At 41.6% G+C, this 22,612-nt stretch overlaps 3 protein-coding genes across 5 annotated transcripts in view; 1 reads left to right on the plus strand and 2 right to left on the minus strand.

Moving 5' to 3' along the window:
* The window catches only part of LOC134680301 (insulin receptor-like), a 114,417-nt gene extending 106,106 nt beyond the window's left edge, over positions 1 to 8,311 (plus strand). The window contains exons 19-26 of the mRNA XM_063539411.1: positions 376 to 546; positions 657 to 905; positions 1,538 to 1,626; positions 2,172 to 2,403; positions 3,772 to 3,990; positions 4,957 to 5,037; positions 5,790 to 6,036; positions 6,239 to 8,311. Coding sequence (XP_063395481.1) covers positions 376 to 546; positions 657 to 905; positions 1,538 to 1,626; positions 2,172 to 2,403; positions 3,772 to 3,990; positions 4,957 to 5,037; positions 5,790 to 6,036; positions 6,239 to 6,498 — 1,548 coding nt within the window. The 3' untranslated portion in view covers positions 6,499 to 8,311. The remainder of the gene's footprint in view (positions 1 to 375; positions 547 to 656; positions 906 to 1,537; positions 1,627 to 2,171; positions 2,404 to 3,771; positions 3,991 to 4,956; positions 5,038 to 5,789; positions 6,037 to 6,238) is intronic.
* Positions 8,312 to 11,288: 2,977 nt separating this feature from the next.
* Positions 11,289 to 12,927, minus strand: LOC134680455 (gamma-glutamylcyclotransferase-like). Its single transcript, XM_063539587.1, has 3 exons — positions 12,739 to 12,927; positions 12,389 to 12,522; positions 11,289 to 11,700 (listed from the first exon to the last, which is right to left on the minus strand). Exons 1-3 carry the CDS (start codon positions 12,862 to 12,864, stop codon positions 11,289 to 11,291), a joined length of 672 nt encoding a protein of 223 aa, XP_063395657.1. The 5' UTR covers positions 12,865 to 12,927.
* Positions 12,928 to 18,659: 5,732 nt separating this feature from the next.
* The window catches only part of LOC134680276 (voltage-dependent calcium channel subunit alpha-2/delta-3), a 123,751-nt gene continuing 119,798 nt past the window's right edge, over positions 18,660 to 22,612 (minus strand). For all 3 annotated transcript variants that reach the window (XM_063539372.1, XM_063539373.1, XM_063539374.1), the window contains one exon: positions 18,660 to 22,118. In XM_063539372.1, the coding sequence (XP_063395442.1) occupies positions 22,014 to 22,118 (105 nt within the window). In that variant the 3' untranslated portion in view covers positions 18,660 to 22,013. The remainder of the gene's footprint in view (positions 22,119 to 22,612) is intronic.

A 22,612-nucleotide genomic window follows, 5' to 3' on the forward strand; every position in this document is an offset into this window, starting at 1 on the left:
TGCAGTCAAACCTGACGCTCCCTGACGTCGACGTGACGTGGGATCCGCCCTTCAGTAGTGAGGAGACACACCTGACTTCGGGGAAACTCGGCTCCTTTCGGTTCAGCATTTGCCGTCCTTTTGCTTGCACGACCACAGATAATTACTTGAATTTTGACAACCCTAAATAGTCGAAAGGGATAGAAAGGGATATCATGATTCGACCCTGAATCGCTGTCAAACTTCGGTTTTGTAGGAAGTGTCCTTTCTGTACGGTAGTGTACTATTACTTATTCTGTGCCGTCAGCCTCAACGGTTTCGTGATGGTCTACGGTCTACCTACTCCACAACAACATATCATAAAGGACTGTTATATAATGCCATATCTTCTCACAGATGATGTACGGCGTGAAGAACCAGCGTTGCGTGCCACAAACGGACTACGAGAGTAACGGGCGTGGCATAGTGTTCCACAACATGTCGCCCGGCAACTACAGCATCACGGTCACGCCCATCACCGTCAGCGGCGCCGGGAACGCCTCGCACCCCGTGTACTTGTTCATTGCGGTAAGTGGCATCTTTGTTGCAATCTGACCCCGTCTCGACAATACTAATAGGTATATGGTTCTTTTTTTTTTAATGTAGTATTAATTGATTTCAAATTGGTTTCTGTACAGGAGCGTGCCGCGGAATCCGGCTACGAATGGATCTGGGGAGTGGTGGGCGGCATCCTCATAGTGGTGGTAGTGCTGGCGGGTGGCGCTTGGTATGCGCGGCGCGGCCTACTGCTGCCCGCCGAGGGCAACAAGCTGTTCGCGTCCGTCAACCCGGAGTACGTGTCCACGGTGTACGTGCCCGACGAGTGGGAGGTGCCGCGCGCCAACATCGAGCTGGTGCGCGAGCTCGGACAAGGATCCTTCGGCATGGTGAGGACTGTTCTCATACTATTGACTGAGGCCTCTAGCTAGCTGCCCGCCGAGGGCAACAAGCTGTTCGCGTCCGTCAACCCGGAGTACGTGTCCACGGTGTACGTGCCCGACGAGTGGGAGGTGCCGCGCGCCAACATCGAGCTGGTGCGCGAGCTCGGACAAGGATCCTTCGGCATGGTGAGGACTGTTCTCATACTATTGACGCGCTGAGGCCTCTAGCTAGCTGCCCGCCGATAGCAACAAGCTGTTCGCGTCCGTCAACCCGGAGTACGTGTCCACGGTGTACGTGCCCGACGAGTGGGAGGTGCCGCGCGCCAACATCGAGCTGGTGCGCGAGCTCGCACAAGGACGCTTAGGCATGGTGAGGACTGTTCTTTGGACCTGGATTATTGACGGTCTAAAGCCAGGGGTGTTGTGCGCTAACATGTACGGCTAGTTATTATGAAAACTGAGGAAGTTGAGACTGTTCACGTAATATTTGACTGTTAGTTTTCTTGGATGTTTACTTATTGCGTATTTACTTATAGCTTGCCTTATTTATTCCGAGTTGCCATTGACTGAGCTGTGTTTAATCATTTTATTTGGATTTGTATTCAGCATATTGCTAATCTCGTTATTTTTGATTTCAGGTATATGAAGGCATAGCGAAAGGCATTGATAAATTAAAGCCAGAAACTCGATGCGCTGTGAAAACTGTCAATGAACATGCCACTGACAGGTATTTATTCAAATTCTGATGTACTTACTTATTAATTAGTGTGTTATAAAAAATAACATAATTTCAATGACGTATAAATTTGAATTTAAAAAATAATAAATTTAAGGACCAACATTTTTGGAAGTCTATAAACAATCCAAACATTTCTAGGGGGCAAAATTTAATGACAGGTAGGGAGTTCCTATATCGATAAATTAAATTATCTCAGCGTTTGTACTGCACATTATTTGTAATTTGTAAGTATTATTTCTTGGTCGATGACAAAGTATATTTTATATGATAGCTAGTTAAAAAAAAAATACATGAAAGAAATTTCCAAAATGCCTTTAAAATAAAGAAGAAGGGAATTGTGTTAAAATATTTTGTTTCATGTTAATTTTTTGTTTATCATAGGTACTACAAAACTTCGAGTAATCACTAAAGTATTTGAGAGAAGCATCGATTATTGAGAACTTCCTACCTGTTATTAATTTTTTTTTCCAAAAATTTCGATATTTGCTGATTACGTGTCTCGTATAGTATGAGTTCAAGGGATATATTTACAGGGAGCGCATCGAGTTCTTGAACGAGGCTTCAGTGATGAAGGCGTTCGACACGTTCCACGTGGTGCGGCTGCTGGGCGTGGTGTCCCGCGGACAGCCCACGCTGGTGGTCATGGAGCTGATGGAGCACGGGGACCTCAAGACCTACCTGCGCTCGCACCGCCCCGACTCCGACAACTCGCTGCCCAAGAAGGAGTCGGCCGGTCCGCCGCCCACCCTGCAGAATATACTGCAGGTGAGATTATATAGAGTTCGACACGTTCCACGTGGCGCCGCTGCTGGGCGTGGTGTCCCGCGGACAGCCCACGCTGGTGGTCATGGAGCTGATGGAGCACGGGGACCTCAAGACCTACCTGCGCTCGCACCGCCCCGACTCCGACAACTCGCTGCCCAAGAAGGAGTCGGCCGGCCCGCCGCCCACCCTGCAGAATATACTGCAGGTGAGATTATATCGTTCGACACGTTCCACGTGGTGCGGCTGCTGGGCGTGGTGTCCCGCGGACAGCCCACGCTGGTGGTCATGGAGCTGATGGAGCACGGGGACCTCAAGACCTACCTGCGCTCGCACCGCCCCGACTCCGACAACTCGCTGCCCAAGAAGGAGTCGGCCGGTCCGCCGCCCACCCTGCAGAATATACTGCAGGTGAGATTATATCGTTCGACACGTTCCACGTGGTGCGGCTGCTGGGCGTGGTGTCCCGCGGACAGCCCACGCTGGTGGTCATGGAGCTGATGGAGCACGGGGACCTCAAGACCTACCTGCGCTCGCACCGCCCCGACTCCGACAACTCGCTGCCCAAGAAGGAGTCGGCCGGTCCGCCGTCCACCCTGCAGAATATACTGCAGGTGAGATTATATCGTTCGACACGTTCCACGTGGTGCGGCTGCTGGGCGTGGTGTCCCGCGGACAGCCCACGCTGGTGGTCATGGAGCTGATGGAGCATGGGGACCTCAAGACCTACCTGCGCTCGCACCGCCCCGACTCCGACAACTCGCTGCCCAAGAAGGAGTCGGCCGGCCCGCCGCCCACGCTGCAGAACATGCTGCAGGTGACATTTTGTGGATATGTATTCACTTTCGTGGTGCATTTCGTGGGCAACCGGTGGCTCACATGGCGCTGCGAGTCTATAGACTATTTATTTTCGTTATTATTTTTCTACAGGCACGAAATAATACATCAGAGTTGAAGTCAAGCATAGAACAACATGTCACGTAATAAAATAAATAAATAAAATTGAATAATTTAATGACAGCAAGATTTTAACACAGAGACTAATGTTCTTTTTTCGTATCGATAGTAAGTTAACCAATTGCAATATTGTCTAAAAGATAACATCAAGGTATTTAGATAATATCGTGCACTTAAAAGTCACATTCATTTATTCACTCCGTTTTTTGCGATAAGTACTCTAAGTGTATCTGAGTGTGTAATCATTCACTACATGATACAATAAGCTTAACTTCAACAAATATTCATCTTTTGGTGTATTTACATCATATAAAATCTTCGTTTAAAGAATGACCACCAAGGAGACATTTCTGTCAAGATAAACACGACTTACTGGTAACAGCCTTTTATTAATACGTTTCATATTTGTTTCAGATGGCTATAGAAATAGCCGACGGTATGGCCTACCTATCGGCCAAAAAATTCGTGCACCGCGATCTAGCGGCGCGGAACTGTATGGTCGCCGGAGACCTCACGGTCAAAGTGGGGGACTTCGGCATGACCAGGGACATTTATGAGACTGATTATTATAGGAAAGGCTCTAAGGGCCTGCTACCCGTTAGGTGGATGAGCCCCGAGAGCTTAAAAGATGGGGTGAGTTATTTCTATTACCTAAATAGTCTTTTAATTTTGCGTATTTTTAAATGGCATTTATTTATATAAAAGGTTCTTATGCCGGCTACATACGTAACGATAAATCGTTGCGATAAAACTGTGCAGTCCGACTGTGCAGATAAATCGAACCGTGTGTATGACAAATCGTTGTCGATTATCGTAACGATTTGTCATACACACGGTTCGATTTATCTGCACAGTCGGACTGCACAGTTTTATCGCAACGATTTATCGTTACGTATGTAGCCGGCATTAGGAAGTACATTTAAACTCACTGCAGTATAGTTTCAATAAAACCAAATAAAATCTTAATTTCACAACTGTCTGTTTGGACATTTAGACTGAGTCTGACCACGCTAACATTGCACACACGTGGCAGTAAAAATGCATACATAAGTTCCATAATCGACGTAACACTTCCCATGCAGTGTTGCCAACTTGGCATAAACGATGCCAGATCTGGCATATTTTCACTCGTTTTGGCACCAAAATTTTCCATTTAGCATCTGGCATAATTTTTAGCATAATTTAGTCTAAGCGAAGTTTGCACCAACTTGGCAGCAACAATATGCGCCATCGCCTTATGTGGTTCATATTTTCATAATTATGAATTTTGACTTTTGTGGACAGATGGACGTCAACGGACTATATAAAGTTGGTCAAGCAGATCTTGTCAGTAGAAAAAGGCCATAAATTTGAAAAATGTATGTGTTTTAAGTGTCTAATTTCAAGTGATATTTTAGCATTTTTTTAGCATAGGTGTTTCAAAAATCTTTGGCATAATTTTGGTATAATCTAGACATTAGCCTAGCATTTTTTCAAAATCCGAGTTGGCAACACTGTTCCCATGAAAACTTAGCGTGGTCCGACTTTAAACCGACAGCGTCATTGCTTAAGGTATTAACTAAGTAAATGGGTGTTAAAACTTATTTGTTCTTATTTCAGGTGTTTTCAAGTAGTAGTGACATATGGAGTTTCGGGGTCGTCTTATGGGAGATGGCCACGCTCGCTATGCAGCCATATCAGGTATTCGCGAACATAAAAATATGTAAATATTATATCCTGTCCCTCCAAATTTTCGTTATAAATTGAATCTTTAAGAATGGCGCCGACAGCTGTCATAATATAGAGAACTGTCAAACGTTTCATGCAAGTTAACTTTAAGGAATTACTATTACGTAGGCAGGTACAATTAACCCTCAACCGTTTACCAGGCTGACAGTTCAAAAATGACAATCGAATGTCAGTCTTGCTGATCGAAAATATACAATATGTTTGAAGTGCCGTATGTGGGAAATATATATCCCTTATTTTGAATACCTCACCTGCTTAACTACCTACTTCTGCTGCACCCCTAGTGTGTCGATAATGTGACTTGATCTTTTATGTAACCCATATTTAACTGTATTTTCTATACTATTTGGGGCGTCATCTATGAAAAGGGACCTTATTGTCGATGGCGCTTACGTTGCACAGCGTCGTGCGGCATTGTATTCATATCAAAGCATCGTTAATAATGGCGTACGCGCCATCGATAATAAGGTCCCTTTTCATAGATAACGTTCCATTTATTTCAACTACCAAATCGCCTCGTACAGGGACCATCATATATATCGGAGCGGCCAAGGTGCTCACAAATATCTGAGCGCGCGTCTATTGTCAGGGCGTTAGAGTGCGTGTTCAGATATTGTGAACACCTTGGCCGCTCCGATATATATGATGGCGACTGTACTATGGGTCTCATTAGGATAGTGAATACAACCCGGTTGCGTGTCCAGGGTCTGTCGAACGAGCAAGTGTTGCGCTACGTGGTGGAGGGCGGCGTGATGGAGCGGCCGGAGCACTGCCCGGACCGGCTGTACGAGCTGATGCGCGCGTGCTGGGCGCACCGGCCGCAGCAGCGCCCCACCTTCCTGCAGCTGGTCAACGACCTCTCCTCCACGGCCGCGCCCTACTTCCGACACCGCTCCTTCTTCCACACGCCGCAGGGGCAGGAGCTCTTCGCGCTGCAGCGGACTGCTCAAGGTCAGTACTCACCTATTTGAACTTTCCTTGGCTGAGCGTTTTCCAAAAAAAAAAATATATTTCATTAATGCCTTCAAAATATTAACTTCTTGGGCTCATTGTACTCAGAATCATTTGGACATTCACGCCTCATACATGACCTGTAATTTGCAAAGTTGTAACCTTTACATTGTGTGTATGATAATTTGTACGGTACCCACAGACGAGGAGCAGGAGCTGCCGGGCGTGAACGTGGGCGCCGTGGCGACGGGGTCGGGCTCCAACCTGTTCGGCGTGTCGGGGCGCCTGGCGTCGTGGGTGCGCGAGCTGTCGTCGCTGCGCTCGCACGCCTCCGACGACGCGGCCGCCGAGCCGCTGCAGCCGCAGCCGCCGCTCAAGCTGCAGCCCGGCGGCGGCGGCGGGCCCAACGGCGTGCTCCGCGACGAGCGCTACGCGCGCGACCCCGCCGCCACGGGCTGCTAGCACCCCCACCCCCACCCCGCCGCCGCCCAACCGAATCTACCTCCGGTCCGTCGGCCGAGCCGACCGACTTCGAATCCTAGCCGTAAGCGTAGTTAGCGAATTATTCGACGAGCCGCCGAACCCGCGAGTGCGCGTCCGCGTCGCTGTATATATTTTTTAAACGATCGTCGATTGTGCGTATTTCGAGCCGAGCTATTATTATTATTGTTGTCGCGCGTTGCGGCGCCGCGTCGCGCCGCCCGAAGCGGCCCGCTTCGTGTCGCGCGAACGCTCCTCTATTTTTATTTATAGTGTAAATTTATATATTTAAGGGAAAGTTCTTAAATCTTCTCTGCATTTATAACTGTAATTTATTGCATACGGAGTGTGCCGACTTGCAGAGGCGACGTTATCTAGAATAAAATCTAGTTAATTATTTCGTTAAGGTTTCGTTACTGACGCGACGACGCGTCGACCCGCGTCTGACGACTCGTTTTCATATCAGGAAATTAATATTTTTGGCGATATTTAAGCCGGTCCGTCGACGGACGCGAATCCTATATAGTTTACCTCAATCAATAGTTGTATCGGTGTCATATTTGACATAGCCTATTAATGTTAAGTTTATCGAGTAAGATGTAATTTTTATATTATTGTGTAGGTGTAAGATGGTGTACGAGTTGTGTTATTAATTTCCTGATATCGAACCCCGGCCGCCGGCCCCGTGCGCTACTGCCGCCACTCCACTATATTGACGCCACATCTTTGGGATGTTAATGTTACGCTATACATCATTATTTCTGCATCTTGTGCTTTTTGTTGTTAGAAATTACATTTTCCTGCCCATGCTGCTATGGAAGTTATGTAAATTGATAATGGGGTTGGCAACTGTCAAAGGTTTGCATAGATGGCGCCATCATAGCTTGCCCCTTTCTCTAGTTGTTTGTTCTGTGATATGGCTTAAAGGGCTGGCATCCAGGCCATAAAATAAAAATAAAATATTACACAATTCGAGGGATTGACAGAGCAAACTATGTTGGCGCCATCTGTATAATACTTCGGCCGGCCAACGCCATTGATAATTCAAGATGTCATTAAAACGTTTGGTCAAACAAATTGTTCTAATAATTTAATATTGTAATACTCATTGTCTGATCCTTAGTTTTTCATTAAATTAATGGTATCTATGGAAAATAATGTTTCAATCGGATTTACCAGTAAAGACTTGAATTATAATTGAATTCTAAATTTAGCCTATATCTAATTATTGTTACTTATTATTTGTTATAATAATAGTTCAAATTATAGCCGTATGTATTGACATGAATAAATCTACCCATGTAATTCTTAATAATTTCCAGGATATAATATATACACTTATGTAAATAATTACTATGAAAACAATGTGTTCTATATCAATTATACAATAAACATTATTGTAATTTATAGTCATATTTAAATAGTAATTGTGTTATTATTGTTGCATATGAAAATTTACATAATGTACAGTTAAGTAAGTCGCATCGTGCAGCACTAATGTATCGTAAACAACTCGCTCTCTGCTCGGAACGTGCCAACAGAGCGTAGGTACTCTTTGTTGAGAGGTACCACGACACCATATAACACATATATATCGCAGCTGTTACATACGCACGTTTTGAGCAGTCTACTTTTAATTGTAGTCTCGCCATGATGCTCTGTTTGTCGGATATTAACTTATGTTTATACGAAATTATAAATGCGACAGAACAGAGGACGGGCGCGTTAATCAATGTTTGTATCTGAATATAATGTGGACTTGCATAAATGTAATTTAAATAGCAATGCAAAACAATGCAAATATCTATACTTATAGTAACATAAATTACGCAATATTATTGTGTCATGGTTTTTTTATAGGTGTCAAGTGTACAGTTCTGAAACTATTGAAATGAAACAACATAGTAATGTGAATCCCGGATTGTACTTAAAGCTCGCAAGCGAGGTGTCGCACGGCGAACCGAGTGCCTTCATTCGTCCATGAGCGGACGCGGTATCGCGATCGAGGCCTCACGCGGGCCTCCGGTTATATTCAACACGTTTTATACTTAACTAGTTCAAAATTTCAACATAATCGGTAATCACGCCACAAGTTAAAATATAGGGACATCGGATGCAGCGCCTGTGAGGCGTTGTACTAGTGTTCTAAGTGTAAACGAGTGCCTTGAAACATCCAGCCTTAGCGGAATGCAGGTTGGCTGACTGCGCGACCGCGCGGTCCGGACCGTGCCACAGGAATACAATTCAGTAAAGGTTGGGTGGGCATGGGGCATATGTAACGAATGGCTAGCAGTAAATATTGTAATGGTTTATGTGATTCCGTTCGATGCACCGTGGCCTTTCATATCGCGCCCGCGCGAGATGGCGGCGACGGCGAGCGTGCGTCTTTGTCGGGCTCAAGGCACGTTGCATTCGTCCTAGTATAAATAGCTCACAAGAGTTTTGATTTCAAATTATTTTCCAAAGTTGAAATCCAAATAATTGTTTAATTTTAGAAAGTGCATAGTGCCTTTTGCTCAATTTATGCAAATATTGTAGGTACTACCGATTAGCATAGTGGTTTAAATGTAGAGCCATGTTTTCGTTCCACCTTTTATTGCCGACCAGAGGCGCCGCGCCGGCGCGCACCGACGAGTGGCCCGAGCCACTCCGCCACCCTCGCTCCGCCGCATGAACGATCACCGCTGGTAGTGGGTGCTGACGGCCTACCTCGGACCACGTTCGACGTGTTGCCTCCCTGTTCCACTTGTAAATTCGAACGTAAGTGTGACAGGGAGGCAACACGTCGAAAGTGGTTCGCGGTAGGCCCTCTGCGTTGGTTGCCGGCGCGAGAGGGCGGAGTGGCCGCGCGAGCTCGCACAACGTTGCCTCACACCGCGTTCCCTGCGGCCTGTCTTATCACTTGCGCTCTTGTTTTCGACAGTATTTACTATATTGTGATTTTTCCACCTTTTATCGTAGCTGCTGTATACATACCTCATTTTAGTAATTATATTGTGCGCATAAATTATTGACTGATAATAATATAATATTTCCAAATGATTGTGTTCCTTGTGTGATGTGTGTGTGTTTGTGTAATGGTGTAAGTGTCGGGGTAGCGTTGTGCTCTATGCTCAATTTAGATACAATTTCACCAAACTTTTGAGGTAGTGTTCGATGTACGGGTCATTCCGCCGATACGAAAGCACGACGAGCGCGTCTGTACTTGCTCCTATAGACTGAAGTAGAATCGTCTATCTGCCACTCCACACCATTAACCATTTAGCATCATCTGTGGCGTAGATAATTGAAATTATAATTAATTTACCTACCGATAGTCACACACTACAATAAATAGGTATAAACTTTAGTGACGCTTTAATGGGTTATTTTAATTATTAGACTAGGGATTCTATATTTTATAAACGGAGAGACACAGCAGCTTGTATAACTTTAAAGATAATTTTTAAATAGCCTAGTTGTACGCTTTTGGCAGCGCGGGTTTCAGACTGAATACGACGGACGGAAACGAGTACTGTGCCCGTAACGGTGGAATGACACTTATTATTATACCTATTTAATTTAATGACAACCGAGTACCTATTAATAATAATTTTAATATTTATATTAATAAAAAAGTTGCTAAAATAATTGTTGTTTTTATTATAATTGAACCCAAACTTCTGTATCATGAAATCATGATATATCACATTCACTAGCAGACACTTTGATATTTTTTAATCGAGAGTGAATGAATAGATACCTTTTAGGTAAGCATGTTCCATCCTAGGCTGCATCGGCAATTACCATTAGGTGAGACTAGTTGATCGATTAGAAACTTGAGGTCCTACTGCGAACCACGTTCCGCGTGTTGCCTCTCTGTCGCACTTGTAAATCCTGATTGATTAAAAAACTTTCGCTCGATCTTAAAAACCACGAACATAAGTTTAAAACGCACATTTTTGCACTATAACTAAAAATATGAAAATTGCTTCTAAAGATGCGATATTTTATTTTCGATAAAATCTCATCGATGACTTTTTTCAGTTCAAACTAAAAATTAACAAAAAAAACAAAACAATGATATACCGGGCACGCACGGCTGTGCGTGTGTGCGTGTGCGGCGTGACGGCTGTCTCGCTCACGCTCAGTGACCTGAACTCACGGCGCCTTAATAGCATGTTACAGTGGAATCCGCTTATAATGACATCGAAGGGAACTGACAAATACGTCATACTAAGCGGATGTCATATAAAGCATAGTTGTACAACTTTTTATTTTTGTTGTTTTCCAAATGAATCTCAAATTCCTTTGTGAAAGATCAGTTTTATTAAATTTGTAACATATATCAACTTGTCACTGATAATCAAAACTAAAATACCTTACACGCCACGAACGCACCAAACGTCCTCGCAGGGAAACACGTGGTGACGGCCACGAAAACCAGCGAAAGTGTCAGTATAACCGGACATAATTTCATGGAGATAGGATTTTTAGGTCATAGTAAGCGGTTTGTCACTATAAGCGAAGTCATCTTATCCGAATTTGTCACAAAGAGTTTTATATGAAAACCAAACATCGCACAGTAATTACGTCATAGTAAGCGGTTGGTCAGTATAAGCGGAGTCATAATAAACGGATTCTACTGTACTTATTATTTAGATGCAAGAAAAAAAAATGTTAATATTGTAGTATCTATTATGCTGTTTTACGAAGTTTAAAATCGCTAGCACAACAGAGAAAAAAAAAATGTTTTTTGCACCGTTGTTGCACCCAAACATCTTCCACTATCTTCAGTCTTTTTGTTCTATTATCTCAGTGGTCCACCTGAAATCTTTTTTCAACTTATTATCCAGTTTCAGTGGTTCCCTTGGTATACGTCCCGGCACCCGACACTCGCAAGGCATATTCCGAGCGTAGCGGTCCAAGAGACACCAAGTTCTGATGGCGCCCTCTTCCCCGTTATGTTTCAAACGCTTCAAATTCTTGATGTAGTAGTCAGGCAAGCCGTGTTCCTTGGCGCCGTATATCATGATTTCCTTCAGAGCCCAAGAGGGCCACCGCTCGATTGGGATCTCCTCGTTATCTGCTCGCGGCAGTGGATTTATTCTTTGGATGTAGCAGCGACATGTAAAGTCTCCCATGTGAGTTGTATGGACTAGGAGATGGGTTACGAAGTATTTTTTGACTTCGACGCCTTCTTGACTGTGAAGGAAAATAAATGTTTTCATAATTGTTGACACCTAACAGTCGAGGACAGTTTGGACGACAAGCATACCTACCCAAAAAGGAGTGGTAAGTATTAGATAAAGACGAACGACTACTATTTATGTCAGGAGTAGGACATATAAAGCGCATTCTAAATATCACACTTTTCGTACATATATATACGCCTAGACCTGCAGTTGTAGTGATGTGTTGGTAAGGTACTTCTGATGTATACTTAATGTAGTAAAAATTAAACGACTTCGCTTACTTTTATTGAATAATGAATTGACTAGCGGCTCGATTCTGAAAATGTATTAGATATCTACTAGACCTCAACAAGTTACGATATGGATAATTTAAAGATATTTGTAAGATAGATATGTAAAATTTGACGTTTCCGCGATTCTGGAGGCCCTCTTGAACGATTTCGACAAGTTATGACTTAGATATCCAAGTCACATCTAGTCGATATCTAATGTAAATCTAGTTGATCTCTCGTTTCTAGACGTTGTGATTATCTCGTTTCCCGAATACGCGTGTAGGTATGTAGACATGCTAAAGTTTCACTAACATCATAGATAGGCAAGGGCGTCGCCAGCTGATGGGCTAGGATGATCAAGGGGGGGGGGGGAGTAGGTGCCCCTCCTTGGCGACGCCCATGTAGTTAGGGCTGGGCTTTACGTACAGATCGAGGTGGGCCAAGTCGTCGTTGTGTAGTCTCCACATTACGCCCCAAGCGTGAGCGTTAGCCGTGGGCACGAGTGTTGCCGTCGGTCCGCCCCAAAAAGACGAGTATCTTATGAAATCCACGCGGTAGTTCTGTGCACCAAGTGTTATCTATTAGTCGTAACCAATTCACTAACTTATACTATCACTACACCACTACACAAGGTCCCCGGCCGCATCTGTCTGTTTGTGTGTTCGCTATAAACTCAAAAGTACTGAACGGATTTTCTTGCGGTTTTCACCTATTAATAGAGTGATTTGAGATTTGAGGTTTGAAGGTTTAGGTGTAAGTATTTAACAAGTCCTTACTTCGGCCCATCCTATAGTGACGAATTCTGCTGAAGGGTTGAGCATATGGATTCGAAAAGATAGCATATTACTGCCGTACCCGAAGTACAAAAACGTGTCAGGCTTCTTTATTTCAGACTTGATCATTTTGAATAATATGTAATATGATGTTGAATTAAACCATTAATTTATTAAGTAAAACTAAAATGTACTAAGTAATTGTCATCTTAAGTAAGTATGAAATTGTTGTGTTGTGACCAAAAGTTTCCAACGTACACATGACGTACACTTAATAAGACAGAAAATGTCAGTCAGTTACTTATCATGTCAAATTGAATGTCAAGTCGTCAAGAAAGTCTGGTTACCCCACGGTTACCCTAACTTTGAAAAATCGTATCTCACTCAGTGTGACATCAAAGAGCATATAATCATTTTATTTTTTCTTAATAATCCTAGAGTGCTGTTATAACATCTCCTAGTGAAGTGGAGGATATAACCAACGGAGACGCCATGTCTAAAATTTTCGGTACTAAATAGTCTGCCGTTTTTTGCGGGGGAGGGGCACATCAAATGTATAGGTACGTCATGTCAGATAAACGTCAGTCCATACATATGGTTGACCATTGGCCGCCTATTTTCGACAGAGGGGAACGCCTGTTAATGGCGGCTCCATTGTTAATTACTCCGAGCCTAGTGAGTATTATATTCTTTGTATAACATGGTCATAACGGTTAAAGAGGTTGTTGAGTGGTGAACGATCCATTTTCATTTACTGATTGTGAGTGAGGCTTACAGGCCATTTCATTGGTTTACTAACGAATGGGCCAAAATCGTTTCCCAAAGTATCACATCCCAAACTATGTTTCCCAAATTATCATTTCCCAAAAAAATGTTTGGCAAAACAACTTATCGCAAATTTTCAGTTAGCAATAATCTTTTTTGGCAAGTTATTGTTTAGCAAATAATTACTTGGACAATTTTCATTTTACCAAATATTATTTAGTTTAAGCATAACTTACGTGTGCCAAAATATGGCATGGCATACAATTTACATACCAATAAAGTGGAGGCTGCAGAATTTTATTTGTCTAGTATTTAACTGATCATTACATATACATAGTAAAATGTAACGTCAAAAAAAAACAGTCTTACTGCCAAAAATATGTAGTAATAAATGATCACTAAAATTAAAACTCCATTTTAATGTAAAATGTCAACCAAATTTGTTACATCTTGCTATTCTATTAAAGCAAATAACACCAAAGTAATCATTATAACCCAAAAATAGTAAAAAACCACCAATATTTAAACCACATTTTAGTTTAAAAAGTCAAGCAAATTTTTTACATCTCGTTATTCTATTAAATTAATTATTCCACTTAGATGACCTTTTTTAACCGACTTCCAAATCCCAAAGGAGGAGGTTATCAATTCGGTTGTATGTTTTTTATTTTTATTTTTTTTATTTTTTTTATTTTTTTTATTTTTTATGTTTGTTACTCCATATCTCCGTCATTACTGGACCGATTTTAAAAATTATTTTTTTGATTGTATGTATATGCATACAGATTGGTCCCGTTTTTGTCAAAATCCAGTTCTGATGATGGGATCCATGAGGAATCGATGGAACTCCTCAAATCTTAAAGGCATACATATGGTGATTTTTGTGTTTTTATCAACAAATCAAGCATATACATTCAAAAACGTGACATTTGATGAAGTGGAACTGCTGATGATGATCAGAACGGAACTCTTCAACGACGCATAGTTCACCTTTGGCGATTTGTCCTCTTCGTTATGTTTGTTAAGCAAGTTAAGTTTTTAAGCCACAATTTTGTCAAGCTTGAGTTCTGATGATGGGATCCATGAGAAATCGAGGGAACTCCTCAAATTTTAAAGGCATGCGTATAGAGATTTTTGTATTTTCATCAGAAAATCAAGCATTTTCATTAAAAACTGTCGCATTTGATGAAGTGGAACTGCTGATGATGATCAGAACGGAACTCTTCAACGACGCATAGTTCACGTTTGGCGATTTGTCCTCTTCGTTATGTTTGTTAAGCAAGTTTAGTTTTTAAGCCACATTTCTGTCAAGCTCGAGTTCTGATGATGGGATCCATAAGGAATCGAGGGAACTCCTCAAATCTTAAAGGCATACGTATAGAATTTTCTGTATTTTCATCATAAAATCAAGCATTTACATTAAAAACTGTCGCATTTGATGAAGTGGAACTGCTGATGATGATCAGAACAGAACTCTTTAACGACGCATAGTACATGTTTGGTGATTTCGAATTTCGATTTTGACTTGGACTGGGACCCGGACTCATACCCGGATCCGGTTCGGACCCGGACTCGGACTCGGACTCGGACCCGGACTCGGACCCGGACTCGGACCCGGACTCGGACCCGGACTCGGACCCGGACTCGGACCCGGACTCGGACCCGGACCCGGACCCGGCCTGGGACCGGGACTCGGAGCCGGACTCTGACTCAGAGACCCGGACCTTGACCCGGAAAACCACTATGATACCTAAACTAAATAAACCACTATGATTACCTACCATAAAATGTGGGTATGATGATGCCAAACCCCTCCCGCTCAAACTCCCGTACACCGCACCGCATGCGCCGTTAAGGGGTCATCCATTAATTACGTCACACGAATTTCTAGGTTTTTTGACCCCTCCCCCCCTCCTTGTCACACTTGGTCACATTTGGCAAACCTCTCCCCCCCTAGTGTGACGTCACATTTTTTCTACGAAATGGCCAAATCGAATTAAGTAAGTACCTAAGTATTATTAATATTTTAGCAAAATATTTTTGATGATATAAATATTAGTAATTTTATAACCCAAAACTGCTTAGGAAAGAAAATTAAACGAATAAAAACGATTATCGTTTTAAAAACTTGTTATTTAAATGTATAGCGAGTAAAATAATTTAAATAAATTTTCGGTTACTGATGAAGTTAAAGTGACGTCACAAAGTTTGTGTCTCCCCCCTCCCCCATGTCACATTTTCTTGACCCCCTCCCTCCCCCTAAACGTGTGATGTAATTAATGGATGACCCCTAAGTGGGTTAGGTTAGGTTTGAACTCCGATTCTCACAGAACCGAACAAAAGTGGGTTAGGTTTGGTTAGAACTGCGAGTCTTACAGAAACGAAATGCTACTAGAAAAGTGGGTTTGATTAGGTTCGAACTGCGATCCTCACAGAACCGAACTGCTATCAGAGAAGTGGGTTAGGTTAGGCTAGATAACTACGACCCTTACGGAAACGAAATGCTACTAGAAAGTACTGGTTTTACCTCCTCCGCCTACATAGTGTACCATCTACCATAATCTTTCACCGGGCCGCATAGAAGTCGGTTTTTTTTCTTAAAAATTATCTAGTACATAGTATTTCGTTTCTGTAAGGATCGCAGTTCTAACCTAACCTAACCCACTTTTTAACCGACTTCCAAATCCCAAAGGAGGAGGTTATCAATTCGGTTGTATGTTTTTTTTTTATTTTTTTTTTATTTATTTTTTTATTTTTTTTATTTTTTATGTTTGTTACTCCATATCTCCGTCATTACTGGACCGATTTTAAAAATTCTTTTTTTGATTGCATGTATATGCATACAGATTGGTCCCGTTTTTGTCAAAATCCAGTTCTGATGATGGGATCCATGAGGAATCGACGGAACTCCTCAAATCTTAAAGGCATACATATAGTGATTTTTGTGTTTTTATCAACAAATCAAGCATATACATTCAAAAACGTGACATTTGATGAAGTGGAACTGCTGATGATGATCAGAACGGAACTCTTCAACGACGCATAGTTCACCTTTGGCGATTTGTCCTCTTCCTTATGTTTGTTAAGTAAGTTAAGTTTTTAAGCAACATTTTTGTCAAGCTTGAGTTCTGATGATGGGATCCATGAGAAATCGAGGGAACTCCTCAAATTTTAAAGGCATGCGTATAGAGGTTTTTGTATTTTCATCAGAAAATCAAGCATTTTCATTCAAAACTGTCGCATTTGATGGAGTGGAACTGCTGATGATTATCAGAACGGAACTCTTCAACGACGCATAGTTCACGTTTGGCGATTTGTCCTCTTCGTTATGTTTGCTAAGCAAGTTTAGTTTTTAAGCCACATTTCTATCAAGCTCGAGTTCTGATGATGGGATCCATAAGGAATCGAGGGAACTCCTCAAATCTTAAAGGCATACGTATAGAATTTTCTGTATTTTCATCATAAAATCAAGCATTTTCATTAAAAACTGTCGCATTTGATGAAGTGGAACTGCTGATGATGATCAGAACAGAACTCTTCAACGACGCATAGTACACGTTTGGTGATTTCGAATTTCGATTTTGACTTGGACTGGGACCCGGACTCGTACCCGGATCGGAACCGGACCTGGACTCGGACTCGGACTTGGACCCGGACTCGGACCCTGACTCTGACCCGGACTCGGACCCGGACTCGGACCCGGACTCGGACCCAGACTCAGACCCGGACTCGGACTCAGAGACCTGGACCTTGACCCGGAAAATCACTATGATACCTAAACTAAATAAACCGCTATGATTACCTACCATAAAATGTAGGTATATAGTATGATGATGCCAAACCCCTCCCGCTCATACCCCCGTACACCGCACGGCATGCGCCGTTAAGTAGGTTAGGTTAGGTTTGAACTGCGATCCTCACAGACCAAACAAAAGTGGGTTAGGTTTGGTTAGCACTGCGGGCTTTACAGAAACGAAATGCTACTAGAAAAGTGGGTTTGATTAGGTTCGAACTACGATCCTCACAGAACCGAACTGCAATCAGAGAAGTGGGTTAGGTTAGGCTAGAACTACGACCCTTACGGAAACGAAATGCTACTAGAAAGTGCTGGTTTTACCTCCTTTTCTACATAGTGCACCATCTACCATAATTTTCCACCGGGCCCCATAGAAGTCGGTTTTTTTTTCTTAAAAATTATCTAATAGCATTTCGATTCTGTGAGGGTCACAGTTCTAACCTAACCTAACCCACTTTTCTGATAGCGGTTCCGTTTTGTGAGGATCGCAGTTCAAACCTAACCCAACCCACCCAAATTACGTAGAATTTAACGTACCCATAACGTACCTATATTAACATAACAAAAAGTACCAATTTAAATAGAGATGCCTATTTGTCAAATTTGCGAAGTGACAATTTTGATCAAACATCTTTTTGGAATATAATATTAGACAATTAAAAAAGTTTGCTAAATAAGTTTTTGTCCTAATAACATTTGACAAAGTAAAATCATGCCAAATGATAATTTGACCAAATATGCGAAGCGACTTTGCTAAAGGTTCCTTTGGGAAATGAAACTATTGCGATAAGTTTGTTGGGAAGTGAAATTTGGCGAAATGTATTTGGCCGAAACGAAAGTACACCCATTTCATTTCATTTTACTTTATTAGTTATTAGATTAGATCTCATTCTCATATGATAGGTAGGTACATGTTACTGATATGATACTGGTCTAATAAGCAAAACTAGAATTGGCCTGTTAGTCATGCTCACGTCTTATCACCTGTACATAATTATAAAGTCACCTTCTTTGCTCGTCTACAGTACAGTTGTATGTATAAGAATTTAGTACAGTCGCCTGCAATAATATGTTACTCTTCGAAGGCCGCAAAGATATGTGACACGCTCTTATGGCTCTACAAATAAGATCGTGTCAGATATTTTTGCGGCCTTCGTTGTGTAACATATTATTGCAGGTGACTGTACCTACTTTTAGTAGGTACTTTATTTAACGTTACCGTAGGTAACGTACTCAATTCTCAGTGGTATACTATTGTTTACTAGTCCCAATAAATCTTATTTTGTAATGGTCTGTGGGTACTTGGGTAGTGCATAAAACAATCAAAGGAAACAAAATGGTAAGGTTCAAGTAAGACTCATGATCACAATGTTTATAAGAGAACTTTATTGTTTTAATTACCGTATATCTATAGCATGATCTGGCAATTAACAAAAGAAGAAGTACTTCTCTAAAATCCCACTAAAGAACCATGTTCACAGAGTGGCCGTGAAGAACTATACCAATCGTATAACTTATTACGTAAATACAAGAAATAATATTAAAACAGTGACTTCAAAATTGTTGGCCACGTACTTTTCTAAAACAGATCTAAAATAATCTGTAAAAGTTTTTAGTAGGTAACTTTAATGAAACATTTTAATGGGGGAAAGGAAATATTTGCATAATAACGTGAGAATATGAAAAACAGCTTTTCTTTTCCGAGCAAAACGTAGGTACAACGCCGAATATGTGATATGTAAAAGTGGCATAGTTTTTGAGATCACTGTTCCGATTGTAGGTAAACTTAAGGTATTCAAAAATCACATTCACTCGTGGACAAATTAAGAGGAACGAAAAAAAAAGTTTAATTACTAAGTAATTTTGAAATTACTTTTGGTGCTGTAATCCAGTAGGCACTTAATTAAACCTTTTTTTTGCGTTCCTCTAAATTTGTCCATGAGTTTAGAATCAATTAGTAATTCGCTTACACTATAGTTTCATTTGGTGCCTGAATTGATATGTTCGAGAATGTTCGAGAAATAAATGCGAAATAATCACAATTCTGTCTAGCTATTTACGTTTTTGCGTAACTAAACGAGGTATTCGTTTTGTGTCTATATTCTCGTAAAACTAAATCCCGCCAAGTGCCAGTAAAAAAACCCACTCCGCCCCGCGCCCGGCGGGCTCAGCTATGCTAGGTATGTTAAGTATACACTATATTATTATCGTTTAATACTTAGACGTTATAGTAAACACTCGAGACGCGTTCGACTGCTATGGAAGACTCGACGCTTGCTAGAAGCAATTCAATCACCAGTCGTTCGCCATTCGCCACTCACCCGTACAACAAACCTCTACTACGCCATTATATCGACTCCTTACTGTATTATTTATACAAAATGTACAATTTCTCAAAATCGCCCTCCAACAATTGTCTTTATATTTTGAATATGTGTATGTTACGATACGTGATATGACCGATCTAGTCGATGATACGTTTGTGTCGTTCTCAGCCATCTTGCTTCACATACCTACTTTAATATCTAATTACCAATTTTTCTTGTTGGTGTTTCAGCGATGATGATGACGCGTAGTGTAGGTACTACTTACTTAATACGATACGGAAAACATTCAACGCATACGAAGAAAAAGGTAGGTTAATGTAGGTAGGTAGAACAGATCGCTGTGGCCAACATTTGATGGACAAGTAGTCGCTCACCATTGTCCTCGGGATTAGCAACATGGTCAGCCTTAACATTTGGACATTGTCATAAGTACTATGTCGCTTTTAATTATTTGATATGCATAGGTATTTAAATTGTATTGCCGTGCTTCAGAGACAAAGTACGACTACAATGTCCAGAGTGTTCAGGATTTCCAAAGATATTTATTCATGCGTAAACTCAGGCGACGTTTTTTAAACAGGCGTTTACAAAACTTTCAGCAACACTGACTAAAATCTGTGATCGGAAATAATAGGTAGACTGTGGTTTGGCACTTCCAGTGTGTTAACTATTTTATACATGTCTATGGTTTTTTTACTATTTCAAACGTTGGGAATTATACAGTATGCAACGGACAATAGCAAGCCGCGTACTCGTGTACTAGATTACAAATAGGTACTATTCTGATATGATATACAAAATTTCTATATTCGATAGGTAAGTAGGTATACGGGATCTCAACTTTAATAATATTTAGCTTCACATTTATATCAAATACAAACAAGTGTAAGTATGAGCTTATATCTTGTTAAAATACTGTTAAACGTCAATCTTTGTATGAAAGTAAAAAGTGTTGATTTTGAAAAGTATTCTTGTCATCAGGATTACGGAATAAAGATGAAATGAAATGACGATGTTATTATTGCTAAATGGATTATACAGTACAACTTAAAGTGGGTACGTGATAGTCGAAATGACGTAGTTTCATTAATTTAATTATCGAACGACTTAAATATTAGCAACACACGTTCTAAAATTGTAGTAGGCCATTTAAGTTAGTAAAATATTTACAATAAAAATATGGAACTGTTTACAGATTCCCCAATTACAGCATTATTTGAAGATTAGGCGAGAAAATCACTAACAACTAGACGTATGAAAGTGGGCACATCGCGGTGTCGAGGAGTAGCGCTGGCTGCGGCTCGTGTCAACAGCAGAAGAAGCTAAGCGGGCGAAGTGTTCACAATGAACTGAACTCAACTTTGTTCTTAAGACATAAAGAGCCTGGGCTATTCATTTTGGACACCCTGTCTCGCTTAGTCTGTAGCTGTAGGTACGTTTATATGAACGAACAAATATTTTCCTCGCATTAAAGTGAGATCAAATTTGTATTAAATAAGCTGCCAATGCTGTCACTGGTACCACACTGTCTCACAAATCACAAATTTTACAAACAATAAAAAGCGGTAGCCATTGTAATCGCGTAGATGTAATTTTCTAAAACAGGTAACAGTCGGTACACCAGTGTGTCCTCGACACCACGACTGACAGGTAACACGCACAGGCACACATAAATTCAGCAAAAGAACTGCCTACAAATAAAATATTTCTTATTTACATCAACCCTATGCAACTAGTCAATAAGTTTAGCGATATAAATATGTGAATGACAGATATCAAGAAATAAATCGAGTTTCGGATCAACATAGGTAAATTTTTCTAAAACAGTTTTAAACCATATCTTTATTTTACATTAATTTATCTTTCAATATCTATTAACATTAGCTATAATTTATAAGATCTCCAAGTTTGTGATAATCTTCGATTTAAATTTAACAAGATATTCGTTACCTACCTATACTGCACGCGGCGGCGTCGGCCGCAATATGAAAAGTGACAACTTAACCGAGAGGGAGAAATATTTTAAGTATTTATTATCATTTCCTAAATCGAGTTCGAGTATCGTCATGTCTCAAAACAAGGTCAAAAGTTCATTTGGTCGGACCAAAACTTCAGTCGGTAAAATAGATCAAAACTCGTGGTTCCGCGCGACGTACCCTAGGAGAGCTCGAGGGCGGAGCCGCGGTGCTCCGCCGGCCCGCCCGGGAGCGCTCGCCAACTGTCCTCACACTGGAGCACTGAACAACAATACTTCGAAGCTCTCGAACGAGTAGAATGTGCGTTAGTAGGATATAACAAGGAGGCTGGAACATTTAGCGGGTTTGTCCGATGAGCTCGAGCTCCGGGCTCGCGTTCTAGCAATGATGGAGTTAGCAGGGGCAAGCGGGCAGTCACGTGCCGCGCGCCAGCCACCGCAGCGCCGCCACCGTGGCCAGCAGCAGCGCCCACGGCGCCCGAGTACTCGAGCCGCGGCCGCACGAAAGGATTTCGATTTCCTGGACATAAATTTATAAATCAGAATTTGATAAATACAAACCTGTAAGAAAAATCTTGTAAGAAAATTCTTATGTTAGAAGGATGTTAGGCGTAAGTAAAAGATATCCACAATCTGAGCAGCGCTCTGTGTTTTTGGGATGTAAAGGATAAGACATAACCACGAAGAACAAACTTATACCAGTCGCTTTTCGGTAAAGGAAATTACCATGAAGAAACCGGATTAATCTATGTGAGGCTTAGGCTTTCCCATGGGTAGGAAAGTCATGTGGCAGTCTTTCGTAATAAAAACTAGTGTCTGTGCCAATTCTAGAGGTGAGGTGTGTAAGCGAACCCGTATACTTCACGGAGTCGGGGCTAATAGGCGGGTAAACGTTAAGAACACGGTGCACGGTGCAGCGCACGGGCACAGACAGACACCATAAGCAGGATTAACATTCTACAGCTTAACTGAGTATGTATTATAATATAAACGGTTAGTTAATAAGTATGTAAG

The sequence above is a fragment of the Cydia fagiglandana genome, chromosome 3 (genome assembly GCF_963556715.1).
Source record: "Cydia fagiglandana chromosome 3, ilCydFagi1.1, whole genome shotgun sequence".
Taxonomy (NCBI): Eukaryota; Metazoa; Arthropoda; class Insecta; order Lepidoptera; family Tortricidae; genus Cydia; species Cydia fagiglandana.

Bases quoted from the DNA above. Each gene is read 5' to 3' on its own strand.
- LOC134680455 (XM_063539587.1), bottom strand. From the start codon at position 12,864: ATGATCAAGTCTGAAATAAAGAAGCCTGACACGTTTTTGTACTTCGGG. The intron at 12,523-12,738 runs GTAAGGACTTGT...CTTGGTGCACAG, and splicing joins TCACTATAGGATGGGCCGAA to AACTACCGCGTGGATTTCAT. The intron at 11,701-12,388 runs GTACGTAAAGCC...TTTCCTTCACAG, and splicing joins GACTTGGCCCACCTCGATCT to TCAAGAAGGCGTCGAAGTCA.